This window comes from Meles meles, chromosome 6 (genome assembly GCF_922984935.1).
Source record: "Meles meles chromosome 6, mMelMel3.1 paternal haplotype, whole genome shotgun sequence".
Lineage (NCBI taxonomy): Eukaryota > Metazoa > Chordata > Mammalia > Carnivora > Mustelidae > Meles > Meles meles.
In genome coordinates this window covers 51,541,113-51,554,662 of record NC_060071.1, presented here as the reverse complement: position 1 = coordinate 51,554,662, position 13,550 = coordinate 51,541,113, and the positions used below count along the sequence as shown (strand labels likewise).

The following is a 13,550-nucleotide window of genomic DNA, read 5'->3' as shown; positions in this document are numbered from 1 at the left end:
TTCCTAACAGAGCAGACACATTGGAGAATAGGTTAATTTTTGTATTTCTTTAGAAACATAAACTAAGAGGCTCCTGGGTGGCTCAGTCGGTTAAGCATCTGCCTCCAGCTCAGGTCATGATCCATGTCGTGCTCTCTGCTCACCAGGGAGTCTGCTTCTCCCTCTCCCTCTGTCTGCTGCTCCCCCTGCTTGTGTTGTCTCTGTCAAATAAATAAATAAACTCTTAAGCAACAACAACAAAAGGAAATAAACTAGGCACTGGTTTCTAAAAACCAGTGATACATGTATAGTCTGAAATATGAAATATGAAATATGAAGCAGCTGTAGTAAGCCTGGGAAAAGCAGTCTTGACGGACAAGCAGAATCACGATAAACCAGTCTTTTCCTTTATCTAATTTCCTGCTCGTTTATGTTTACCATTTCTCTCTTCTCTTCCAAAACTAGTTATTCTCAACAGCATAATGAAAGTGGCAGGGTCAGGGAACCTGACTGCTGCTGTCCGGTCTAGTCCCTTCACCTTTCTTAAAAAGTCCTTTAATTTATCTGATCTGTTTCCTTACTTGCAAAATGGGAGCTTTGATGTTTATACAGTGGAACAATCTTGGGGTGCCTCAAATCACTGATTTTTCAGTCATTTCTCATCACAGTGTAGGGGAGCCTAAATGAGGTAATGACTATCAACCGATTTTGTTAAGTGTTAGGTACATGCAAAGTGTTCTGCTGTCACCCTTGTTGTGAGAATGACACTGAGCAAGAAGATGTCAACAGCTGCAAAAAGAGGACAGAGCACCACAAGTCCTCAATTCCAGTCCTCTTCTGCACAGGACTGGCTGTTTGCTGTCACTTTGGGCATGTCCCCTCCCTCCTCTGGCCCCCAGTTTCCTCAATGGTATGAGGAGGGATCTGGTTTAACAAGTTCTGAAGACACTCTCCTACTAAAAAACATTCTAGGGATGCCTGGGTGGCTCAGTCAGTTAGGCCTCTGCCTTCAGCTCAGGTCAGAATCCCAGGGTCCTGGGATTGAGCCTCACATCGGGCTCCCCACTCAGAGGGGAGTCTGCTTCTCCCTCTCCTTCTGGCCCCTCATTCTATCTCAAATAAGTAAAATTTTTTAAAAAAAATTTTAAAATGCTCTAATGTCTAAGTACAAGGTAAGGTTTGTAAAAGAATTGCCTAAATACATGCTATAAAAATGTTCAAGTTTTTATTTGCCGGTTCAGAACATAAGTATGTGCGACAGTCTGTAGCAGCTTCAAGGGGATTTTTGAAGTGACTTCCAGGTCATGACAGAATTGCAGGATCAGTGGTTTTTACCATTGGACATCTCAAGGGAGTGGCCGTGGTTCCCCAAATTATCACTCACAGAATTTAGAAGTGACAGATGTCACTAGAAGACTGGCCTCTTATCTTTCAGATCTCAATTTAAGATAACTTACACACCACACCACTCAGTTACTACTATCATACAATGATGTTTCTTTCTGTCTAATGACTTGCTGTTGCCAAATACCTTCTTTAAAACATAGGCTCCATGAAGGGATTTTGTCAGTTTCATTAACAGCCATATTCCCAGTGACTAGCATGGTGCTTGGCATATATTAGACACTCAGTAAAAATTCTGAGTGATTAATGAATAAATGACTACATCTTATCTAACCTCATCCCTGCTTCTTCTACAAAGCATTTCTTTTTTTTTTTTTTAGTTATTTATTTGACAGAGAGAGAGGTCACAAGTAGGCAGAGAAGCAGGCAGAGAGAGAGGGAGAAACAGGCTCCCCACTGAGCAGAGAGCCCAATGCGGGGCTCGATCCCCAGGACCCTGAGATCATGACTCGAGCCGAAGGCAGAGGCTTAAACCACTGAGCCACCCAGGTGCCCCCTCTTTTTTTTTTTTTTTAATTTTATTTATTTATTTGACAGACAGAGATCACAAGTAGGCAGAGAGGCAGGCAGAGAGGAAGAGGAGGAAGCAGGCTCCCTGCTGAGCAGAGAGCCCGATGCGGGGCTCGATCCCAGGACCCTGAGATCATGACCTGAGCCGAAGGCAGAGGCTTTAACCCAGTGAGCCACCCAGGCGCCCCTACAAAGCATTTCTTCTTGAGAGACAAAACAAAACAAAAATTTAAGACATGGCATGTGGTTATTCAGTTACTAGGTAAATGGGGCATTTTTATCCATAAAAGGGATGATTCCGCTGTGGAGTAGGATGGATGTAGGGATCTACCCATTAGAATTTTCTTCCTTATATTGAATAAGAAACCATGGGCTTTTTTTGTTTGTTTGTTTGTTTTCTGGTCCTGTTAGCTTCAGAAAGTTCAGCCTGCCAGTCACTGAACACCAGCTTGCCTCTTTTCCACTGACAATCCTTCAAACATCTGAATATGGGTTGTCAAATGCTTGCTTTGTCTTCTCTTTATTTCTTTATTCTTCACATGAAGACTTTGTTGACTTAATGCTTTTTTAAACGTCCAAATTGTGTGTGTTTGTATGCAAACACACACAATTTGGACATGTGCTGTCGGAAAAACTTGAAAATCAGTCTGAAATCCATCAAAATAATAAAATGCTTAGCTGGGACTGCTAGCACCTGTTCCATCTTGTTTTGTCAATCTCATGGTTGTTCAGACAGCTCTGAGCACAAAGTGAGCTCAACAATGCCTCATTCAGCGGGAAACACTCACTTTGTCTGCCATTTGCACATTCACTGTGATCACTGACAACCTTGGAAAATGCACATTTAGGCATGGTAATCTGAGACAGCTGGATCCCTTCACAAACCTTGCAGCCGACCGAACTAGTCAATCCATCATCTCCCAAAGGTCATTTTAACAGCTCCTTTTTGCAGTAAGTTGCAGAATGTTTCAGATTAAAAATATGACAATGGAAAAAATTAACTTAAGAGAGAATTACAGAAAGGGGAGTAGGAGCAGGGGAATGAGGGATGGATACTGTTACATGCTCTTTTTCTCAACATTCTTCAGCGGAAGGGAAGGAGGCCCATGACAGAACTCTAGACCACACTCCTGTCCATTTTTCTACACAGTCTGCCACTGAAATTTCCTTGTTGTTTGGACCCTTCGCTTTGATCCTTTTGCCTTTTGATGGTTTTCAGAAGAAACTTCTGATCAACAGGTAAGATGTTTCATTAGATGGAGCAGCAGACCGAACATATGATAAGACTCAACCTCCACTCGTGTTCTTGATGATTAATTGTAAAAAGGGGAGAGGAGAAAATATCAGTATTTGAGTGGAGCACACCAAATGCCAAGTTTTATGGTCTAGAGAAGCTAACACCAGCTGCTCATAGGGTATCCAGAGCCATCCGTCACCTCTCAGACCAGGTTCATAATCACCAAGGGCTAGAAAAGCAAACAAAGTCGCAGCTGGAGACCACTAGAGACAGCTGTGTCTCCGCGTGGTTTATGGAGGGGGTGGGGGCGGGGCTGGGTTCGTACATATATTTAGGGGCAGGAATCAGGTCCGGATAACACTCCATAATTCTTGTCACTTGGCCAAACCACCCAATACATAGATGTTATTTCAAACAGAAGCTTACTCTCAAAGTCACTTTATGGGGTGGTTATTATTAAATGGAGGTGTTTAGAGAAGAGCCTAGGATACTGAAAGTTCCTGCTTTCAAAAAAGGCGTAGACTGGGGGCCTGGGGGCTCAGTGGGTTAAGCCGCTGCCTTCAGCTTGGGTCATGATCTCAGGGTCCTGGGATCGAGTCCCACATCGGGCTCTCTGCTCAGCGGAGAGCCTGCTTCCCTTCCTCTCTCTCTGCCTGCCTCTCTTGTGACTTCTCTCTGTCAAATAAATAAATAAAATCTAAAAAAAAAAAAAAAAAAAAGGCGTAGACTACTATTTCTCGCCTGCCCCCTTCACACTGTAGGCTCAACAAGGGAACACACTTGTTTTATTTACGAGTGTATCCTCAGCACTTCGCAAAATGTGTGGAACATAAAAGGTGCTCAACAAATATTTGAGGAATGAATGAATTCTAAAGTTATCTTCATTTCACAGATAAGAAAGTGACACTTGGAGTAGCAAAATGACTACCAAAATCACACCCATTACAAGTAGCGGTGCCAACATATCTGGTTAATCCAAAGTCTGAGCATTTTAAGAGTTCAAGAATTAGGATGGCAGCCCTAGAATCTGAAAATCTTATCACAGAAAGAAAATTACCCACTCTTCACCAACTTCTCCAGAAGCTTCTGTCAAAGGTACTGGGCTGAGTGATCCACGCCACTTTCTCAATACTTTTGTTTTCATTTCACATAGTTTTCCATGTTTGCTTATAAATGGAGAAGATTACATTTCATTTTCTTGGTATCTAATGAGTCTTATCCAGCATCCAGTAAAAAATATACACATATAAAGCCAGGGTGTTACAAATGGGATATAGTCACAGATTTTAACATTTCCAAAAAAACATGGTGGTTCTATCCAAGTATTTTTACTTTTTTTTTTTTTTAATATTTATTTATTTTAGAGAGGAGGCTTACAGAGGGAGAGTCTTTTTTTTTTTTTTTAAGATTTTTTAATTTATTTACTAGAGAGAGAGAGTGAGCACAGGCAGACAGAGTAGCAGGCAGAGTCAGAGGGCAAAGCAGGCTCCCTGCCGAGCAAGGAGCCTGATATGGGACTCGATCCCAGGACGCTGGGATCATAACCTGAGCCGAAGGCAGCTGCTTAACCAACTGAGCCACCCAGGCATCCCGGAGGGAGAGAGTCTTAAGCAAACTCCCCACTAGCAGAGTTGGGTGTGGGGTTCGATCTCATGACCTGCCAAAACCAAGTCAGACATTTAACTGACTGTGCCACCCAGGTGCCCCCAACTACTTTCGCTTTCTATGCTTGGGGAAAATTCTATTGTAGATCTCTACAGAAAATTAAAAAATTGTACCATTCCTCAGTAAAAACTCTGCTTCTCTGGGCAAAACCACTGACACGTGGTTTAGAAAAAAAGTTAAGTTTTGTTTTTTGTGTTTTTTTGCTATAGGAATACTAAAGAGGAGACTAATCTCCAACAACATATAAACATTTCTCTTGTTATAAAGTCATTTTTTTGGTAGTTTCTTCCCCTCTGTTTCCTCTACTCTTTCTTCTTAAAACTTCTGTTTTTCACATTAGACTTCCTGACCTGGTTCTTGAATTTTCGTTTCTCTGTTGTTCTCTGAAAGTTCCTTTGTTACAGCAGCCTGTTCTTGTTTCCTGAATGCAGTATTTTCTCTTACCCCTCTGAGAATACTACAGGAGTTCATCTGAATTTTTCTTCACTGCATAGTTTCCAAGGCCCTCCAAGCTGCTTCTCCGCAACCCCCCCCCCCCATCTCCCCCCAGTTATTTTAGGTCTCTGTCCTAAAGGCCTTCCTCACATGTCTCACCAAGAGTAAGGCACTAAAAATCTGTCTGGAAACACTGTGCTCATTGGTGAAACTTGTTGACTGACGTAACATGATGTAACATGAACCCCCAGTGTCTGGATCTTTAAGACTTCTTGGTCCGATTTCCTTAGAGAGAGTCTCTTCCACCTGAAAGGTAATCTTGGCTGCCAGCATCCTAACAACAGGGTGTGATGGGAAGGCTGGGAGGTCTCAACATTTACCATCCACGTAATGCCTCCATTCTTCAGTGAGACACAGTCTTCTACCATGCCGATATCACTGATTTTACTCTTTCCAAAAAAGACCTCTACCTTCCTGTGTTGAGCTGAGGAGTGCTGACTGTGCATACAGGCTGAGTTATAGAAGACTCTGTGGGTCAAATGGCTTACGTGCTTTTAAAATGGGCTTTCAACTAATTATCTTTTTTTTAGTTCCACCTTCATGTCTGGTTCCAGATAACTCATATCACCAATTCCTGAGTCTTTTCGGTGTTCTACAGGAATTGGGTTGCCTGTCACCTTCTTTACAGCTAGCTTAGGATTTCAGCATTCTCAGTGCTGCTAGGTGTTTGCCACTGTCCATCTGTTTCCCCACACCCAAAATTTGGTTGCAGTAGTCTGCAAACCAAAAGTTTCCCTTTTGCTTTGTCTTCATGGTAGTACTTTTTTTTTTTTTAAATCCCTTTATGGTTATTTTTAGTGGAGACTGAGGTGAAAGTGGGAGGTATGGCATGTTCTGTGTTCCATGCTTTAACCAAATTAGTGGCCTTTTTGAATCAAATAGAAATATTTCAAGAGGTAATTCCTTTTAAAAAGAGGGGTTGATGGCTTAATTTTTTTCATTCTGACCTTTGTCCAGAAGCTCTGAAGTAGAGCTTCCATCTAAAGATGAGGACCTGAAGCCCAGAGACTCAGTGACTTATCCAAGGATCTACAGTTTATACTGATAGAGGTGGAATCTGAGTCTAGGTCTGTCCTCCCGCAAAAGAAAAAACCCTTCTCCACATGCAAAACATTTGTGATCTATTCAGCAAACAATTATGTGTGCTTATGTTAAAGGCTCCATCAAGCTTCAAACTCTGATCTTTATTCTCAGATGTGGCTTTAAAACTATTACAAAAATATGAAAAAACTGAGCCAAAAAGATTTCTTGAGTGCCCACTTAGGGGCAGTGGAATTGTGCTAGTGAGTATAAGAGGTTTTGAGAGTATCAGATTTGAATGTTGTCCCAAGGAACTCTGAAATGCCTATAAATTATAATAGCACAACGTGGAAAAGGCAGATGCCACAAGGAAGATGCAGATGAAGGTCAGAAAAAGAAGGTATTATTTTTTGCTGAAGAGGGCAGAGCAGGTGTCAGGAAGGATGGGTATTTAAACTGTATCTTGGGAAGATGAAAAAAATTTATATTCCACATAGTGAACAACATAGTATTCCATGCGTTTATTTTTAACTTGGTAAAGGTGATTCTAAAACTCACAAGAAAAACTCTCTTTGTTGAAACAATAGAACTCATGAAAATCTTCAGAAGATGGTGTTACTTTGATGCCAATGACCTTGTGTGGCTCTCTGAACATGTTCTTCACCTATCTGGAGACGTTTTTCTAAGCCATGGACCGCGCTTTCATCATTTAACACATCATTCAAACCACTTCAATAAAGCAGGGATCACGCTGAAGAGGGGTCTCAGAGGACTAGATGACACTCCAATTAACCAAGCACATTGAGCCAGATTGTTCTATACCTCAGACTCAAGAGACTGGCAGAGAGAGGAGGCAAACAAAGGCGGAAAGAGCGAGGACCCAAGTGAAAAGAGCAAAATGCATGTGTTAGAGACGGGCTTTCCGTCTGACTCCTGCAGAAAAACCTGTCAGAAGATTATTCACTACCAACCTTAATAAGGTTTATAATAACCCGCCAGATAGAATCACAGACCAGAACATGTACTTGTAGAGCATACTCAGTGACAATAAGAACATTACAGGACTGGCCTGGTGCCTTTTTAAATGTGCATGCATTGGTCTGGGTACTGCAAATGAAAGGCCGAAGACAGTGTATGCGGTCTTCCTTTTCTGACCCAAGAAGGGTCAACTTGAAAAAGCCAGCTTTTGCAAACATGTCGTGACTTCAATGACACAAGAATATGAACGGAATAACTAATTAGTGAAAACAACAGTGGGGCTTCTCTCCTCAAGCTATTCTGTAGGAGGAGAGATACACACAGAGCTGCCTGTGAAACCAAGAAATTGTGCCCTAAAATGTTTCAGGTACTCCTCTTCCCTAAGGATTAAATAACATCATCAAACTTGGTAAAACAAATCTCTTACTGTGTGCCAATTTTCATTTTAAAGTTTAGCCCTGAAGTTTCAAATGGCAAGTGCCAGGGTGAAGTGTCCTAAAAATCACTGAGTTCACGGAATCATCGTGAGCTTTCTACAAGAGTCAAATATTCTTGGAAGCAGGATTAGTCCTCCTGGTTTGTCCTAATTTTAGTTCAGGAATTTTGCACCTTTGTTAGTGGGTCTTACTTTTTTTCTTTTCTTCTTCTTCTTCTTCTTCTTTTTTTTTTTTTTTGCATTTCCACACTGATTTCTGTCATGAAGCTTCAAGGAAGAAGTGCGATTCTACGTGGATTTTTTTCCTGTTACAAAGTGAGCCCACACAAACCCCACATACTGCGATGCCTTTATTTGGTTTCCTAACTAACCCACACAAGGAGAACTACAACATATTTAAAGAATTTAAAGATCTGAGTTGAGAACCATAAGCAAAAAACATAGAAAGCGGCCAAATTCTTCTCAACTAGAAAAACTGCCATGCTCTAGTGAAGCTGAATAATCCCATTTTTTTCCCTTCTTAAGGGTAATCTCCACGTTTATGTTACTTCTGCCAATTCCAAATACGACATACAGCTGACAAAATCCTGGAAGAGACCCATCTTATCCCCCAGGGATGCTGAACAGAGAGGAGACCGGGCAGTTCTGACCCTGGATGAAAGATAGTCTGATATTAAAGATTCTTTGCTTAAGGCACGAATGTACCTGTCTGTGACTTTTTTAATGGCACATTTTTAGTGGCATGTAGCATCATCTTTTATGAACAAGTGTGCGAGAGGCCTTGTTATGACCCCCACAGGGACTGTGACAGCACATTAACGAGGGGAGAGCAGAATGGAGAAGGCAAGCAAAGGTGAACCTCGCTATTTTAGGAGTTTAAAATAATGAAGGCCACTTCTGATTCCTGTATCACCAAACCTCAGGGAAGGGCTGAGAGTTTATGGGATTTGCAGGGGGCAGGCATGCTAGCAGAGGTATAAGGGATGGAAAACTCTCGTTCCCATTTTGTCTCTGTTTGGTTCTGGTGTAATTTCAGAAAAATTCCTTTGCTCAGTTTCCTGTATTTTCATCCTATTTGCTTCTTTACCACCAGTACCCTCAAAACACCCTGAGGACGGTACCCACACAGATAGGTAGTGAAATGGCCCAGAGCAGACTCTGCAGCTCTGACACCAGATCTGTCCTGAAAGGTTCACAGAGATTCACCCTGGAATGTGCTGGCGGATAAGGACGGCTCTTCCCTCTTTTCCTTCTTCCTCCCAGTGGCAAACTCTCTTCAAGAGCAACCCAGCTCAACTGCCCACTCCTTTGAGAAACCCCACCTCGCCCTGGGGCTCAGGGTCCTCTGGAAACAGCTTTACTGAAGATACTGGTGTGCTGTCCGGTTTGGCTTTAGGGGGTCTCTCTTCTTTATCAAAAGCTCTGTGTGCCCCCACTCTCAAGGCTTGGCATAAGTGCTTTAATAGTAATCCCTGAATGAAGTAAAGCTTTTACTCTTCAGGGCACACACCTAGCAAGGGAGTCTTGTTTTTTTTAAAAGTGAGGATAAGGGGCGCCTGGGTGGCTCAGTGGGTTAAAGCCTCTGCCTTGGGCTCAGGTCATGATCTCAGGGTCCTGGGATCGAGTCCCGCATCGGGCTCTCTGCTCCGCGGGGAGCCTGCTTCCTCCTCTCTCTCTGCCTGCCTCTCTGCCTAGTTGTGATTTCTCTGTCAAATAAATAAAATATTTTTTTAAAAGCGAGGATAAAAAGAAGAGAAGCAATTCTTTGATGATGTTGTTTCAAAACACAACTTGTTATTCAGAATTCTAAAATGCTATTGAGATTTACCCTTCTCTCTATTTTAAACAGGATTTGCCACCTTTACCCCAAGCAGACCCAGGTGAAAACAAAGTGCTCCTTGTGGACTAACTTCCCCACACTCTGCAGAGGTAATAGTCTCGTTATATCCACCCCTAGGGAAAAAGAACCTTGGCGTTCTCTTCATCACTGAATTATTCACATTTTTTTCATCTAGGGACTCAAAACCTCTGGGTTCCCTTCCCTATCACTTATTTTGCGTCACTTTGTGCCCTAAATGAATTTGGTATAAAGCATACGCCTTACACTGTTCTCTAGTGGCTTACTGGTTCACCACTTGCGTTTGGCCATATGCTGTCACTTGCTTGTCTGGTGGGTCATGGCTCCTAGCAGAAAAGGGCTGCAAATCCACAGTTCCCTCTGAAAGCACTTAGTTGAACATGATGCAACAACCCCTCTCGATGATCATAATCAGACCGCACCTTACACCCTGTACTGACATTACCTCCTCCTTCTGACAGAACATGGGCTCCTCACCAACCGTCTGAAAACACAGGGAGCATTAAAACACCTAACCCTTCCTGGCCCTCACTCCCAACCGTCTGTCCTCATCTGCTCTCCTCTTCACTCCAGGAGCCAACACATTCCTTTTGGCACGCAGGTGTCCCAGACTTACTGTGACAATTTCTTATACAGTTCCCTACACCTTAACCCTCCTCAATCTTACAAATTCAACAAGACCGTTTTCTTCAGTCTTCTGGAGACCATTCAATAGTTTATCTTCAGGATAAAAAGAACATGATCGACAAAACTCCAAATACATCAATGGCAAACTTCCTCTTTACACTCTAAAGAGTGTCTTTTTAAATCTTTGCATCCCTAGCACCTGCCGAAATACTGGCAGACATGTGTCGCAGTATGCAAATGTAAGTATGTTCTACGTACTGGGAATCTACCAATCTACTTACTGCCTACCTACCTTAACTGATCCCCTTGTTTCCATGCTTGCCCTTCTATAGTCGTGCTCCAGAGAGCACTCAATGATCTTTTGAAAATATAATTCAATCACTTCTCAGAGTAAAGTCCGAAGTCCTTACCATGACCTATAAGACAGTATATGAACTAATCTCTGGCTACCTCTCTGAATGTATTTTTTCCCATTTTTTTCCCCTTACTAACTCCACTATACTCATCTTGGTCTCTCTGCTTTCCTTAAATGTGCCAAACACACTCCAGCTTAGCGCCTCTGTTTTTTTGCTGTTGCCTTATGGTTCTCTCCTTTCATATCATCCAAGTCTCTGCTCAAAAGTTACTTTATCAGAAAGGATCACTCTGCTTTATTTTTCCTACATAGGACTTGCCTCCACCCGATAAGTTATATGTTTAGTTATCCTTCTGTTTTCTGTCCTCCTCATGCCCTACTTCATGCGAGTCAAGACTGGAGTGTCCTTTCGTCACCATATTCCCATTGCCCATCCAACAGGCATCGCAGGAGCTCAAAATGAGTGTGGAAGGAAAGAACAGTGGATCTTTATACTGGTTCTAAATCTTAAATGTTAGTTATGCTCTCTCATGGTCCTGCTCTGTGCCTCACGTTATGTCACGCTAGGGTCTATCACTGTCCAAGTCACTCAGCTCTGGAGTTGACGCAGAAAGTTAAAGAAAGATAACAGACTGCTCAGAGTCATAGAATGTTAGTCTGGAAAGGGGCTTAGAGATCATTACCTTACAGAGGAAGAAATGAGGCCCAGTGAGGGACAGTGGCTTCTACAGGACACCTAGAAAACCAGCAGCAAGAAAGGGGAACCCTCCTACACCGCTGATGGGAATGCAAACTGGTGCAGCCACTCTGGAAAACAGCATGGAGGTTCCTCAAAAAGTTGAAAATAGAGCTACCCTATGACCCAGCAATCGCACTACTGGGTATTTACCCTAAAGATACAAATGTAGTGATCCAAAGGGGCACATGCACCCAAATGTTTATAGCAGCAACGTCCACAATAGCCAAACTATGGAAAGAACCTAGATGTCCATCAGCAGATGAAGGGATAAAGAAGATGTGGTATATATATACAATGGAATATTATGCAGCCATCAAAAGAAATGAAATCTTGCCACTTGCAATGACGTGGATGGAACTAGAGGGTATTAGGCTGAGTGAAATAAGTCAATCAGAGAAAGACAATTGTCATATGATCTCCCTGATATGAGGAATTTGAGAGGCAAAGTGGGGGACTTGGGGGATAGGGAAGGAAAAAAATGAAACAAGATGGGATTGGTAGGGAGATAAACCATAAGAGACTCATAATTTCACAAAACAAATTAAGAGTTGCCTGGGGGAGGGGGGTATTGAGAGGGTGATTGGGTCAAGGACAGGGTATGTGCTATGGTGAGTGCTGTGAAGTGTGTAAGCCTGACGATTCACAGACCTGTACCCCTGGGGCTAATAATACCTTATATGTTAATTAAAAAAAAAAAAAGAAAAAGAAAAAACCAGCAGTGAAGGTGAAACTGCTCTCTCTGTCTTTCATTCCCAATCTGGGACTCTTATCTCTACACCACACACTTCTCAAATGTTCTACATTCCATCTGGTCATTTATTAAATGCATTCAATGACATTGATTTAAGTATGCAAAGGGAATTTATATAACACCAAAGGCCTGAGCTCCACAAATCAAAAGTGCTAGTTTCCTCTGAAACAAGTTACCTGACCACGCCCTTCAGGACTCTGCTGGGAAACTGTGTTCTGAGCTTCTGTCTGAAATTATTGCTAACCTCTTAGCTGATGCATACATTATTATATTTCCTCTTAGATTCTCTTCTGTGAGGAAGCAGAAGAATATGGTTTAACAAACACTATTTTATTTTTGCTTTCTATAGTGCAGGTAAATTGACTTTAAAGATATTTCCTTATAAATTCAACTGCATTCATGCATTACAAAAGTCCCAGAGAAAGCACTTAACCCCCCAAAAGGTGATAAAACCATGACTGCAACTCTACCCGTGATCTTATTTAAGGAGTCCTTTCTACTTTTTAAAAAGCCCTCCTTTCTCTGAGTCAATGCATGTGAGAAACAATTCTTGAAGTACTGGTGAGTGTCAGATTCTATACTAGTATAATTCAGCCAGATGTCCTTCTAATGGAAACTGTATACATTTCCTTACAGATCAAGAGTCATTGTAAAGAAACCTTAGCACCGAGTTCTAGTGGGGTTACACGCAGCACACTAAGATGAAGCCCATTCTAAGTACAGCTATATAAACAGTCAAGACACTAAAACTGTGCTGAATACATACTCTTCATCCTCGTCTAGGTCATATCATGCCCCGTTCCCCAACACATGAAATGACTATACTGGAGAAAGGTGGTTTTTTTTCTTTCTAAACATATAGAACTTATACATCCAAATGAGTAGGGCCATGCTCTTTAATTACCTCTGGGAGTCATATATGCATTCTACCAAGGTCACCATTACACAGATCTTCTCTGGAATTTAGTCATAGAGGGACTCTGGGAACCTGTATTTTTTAGAAGCTCTCCAAGAAAGTTTTATACAGGTGATGTGTAAGAAACAGCACCTCAGAACAGTCTGTTTACAAGCCATTCAAGGATATCAAAAGGACTTTAGAGTTAAACTTGGTGTACACATACACATAACACACTGGAGGGTTTTTTTTTTGTTTTGTTTTGTTTTTTCAAAATCTTCATTCTTCCCGATACTATATTATTCCTGATATACACAGAAGCAGCTATTTGCAAACAACATACCTCCATAAAAGAGATCCCTAAACTCCAGACATCGGAATGGATTCCATACTGCTCCCCTGAAATTCTTTCGGGCTGTAAGAAAACAGAAGCTGGTGAGTTGATAGAGCTACTCCAGGAAACACTAACATGAAATCACTGAGGCAGGGAGCCACCAACATTTTGTGGCACCTTATGAAGCACAAAACAATTTCATGTATGTGCATGTGTGTGTGTGTGTGTGTGTGCGTCGGTGTAGATGTATTACACAGGTAACATACA

General features: G+C 41.9%; 1 protein-coding gene across 5 annotated transcripts in view; it reads right to left on the bottom strand.

Moving 5' to 3' along the window:
- Nucleotides 1-13,550, bottom strand: part of MAP2K5 (mitogen-activated protein kinase kinase 5) — a 257,796-nt gene that overhangs the window by 94,493 nt on the left and 149,753 nt on the right. For all 5 annotated transcript variants that reach the window (XR_006818657.1, XM_046008023.1, XM_046008025.1 and 2 more), the window contains exon 16: nucleotides 13,293-13,364. Coding sequence is in view for 4 of the 5 variants with exons in the window: in XM_046008023.1 (XP_045863979.1) it covers nucleotides 13,293-13,364 (72 nt within the window). In the remaining variant the exon portion in view is untranslated. The remainder of the gene's footprint in view (nucleotides 1-13,292; nucleotides 13,365-13,550) is intronic.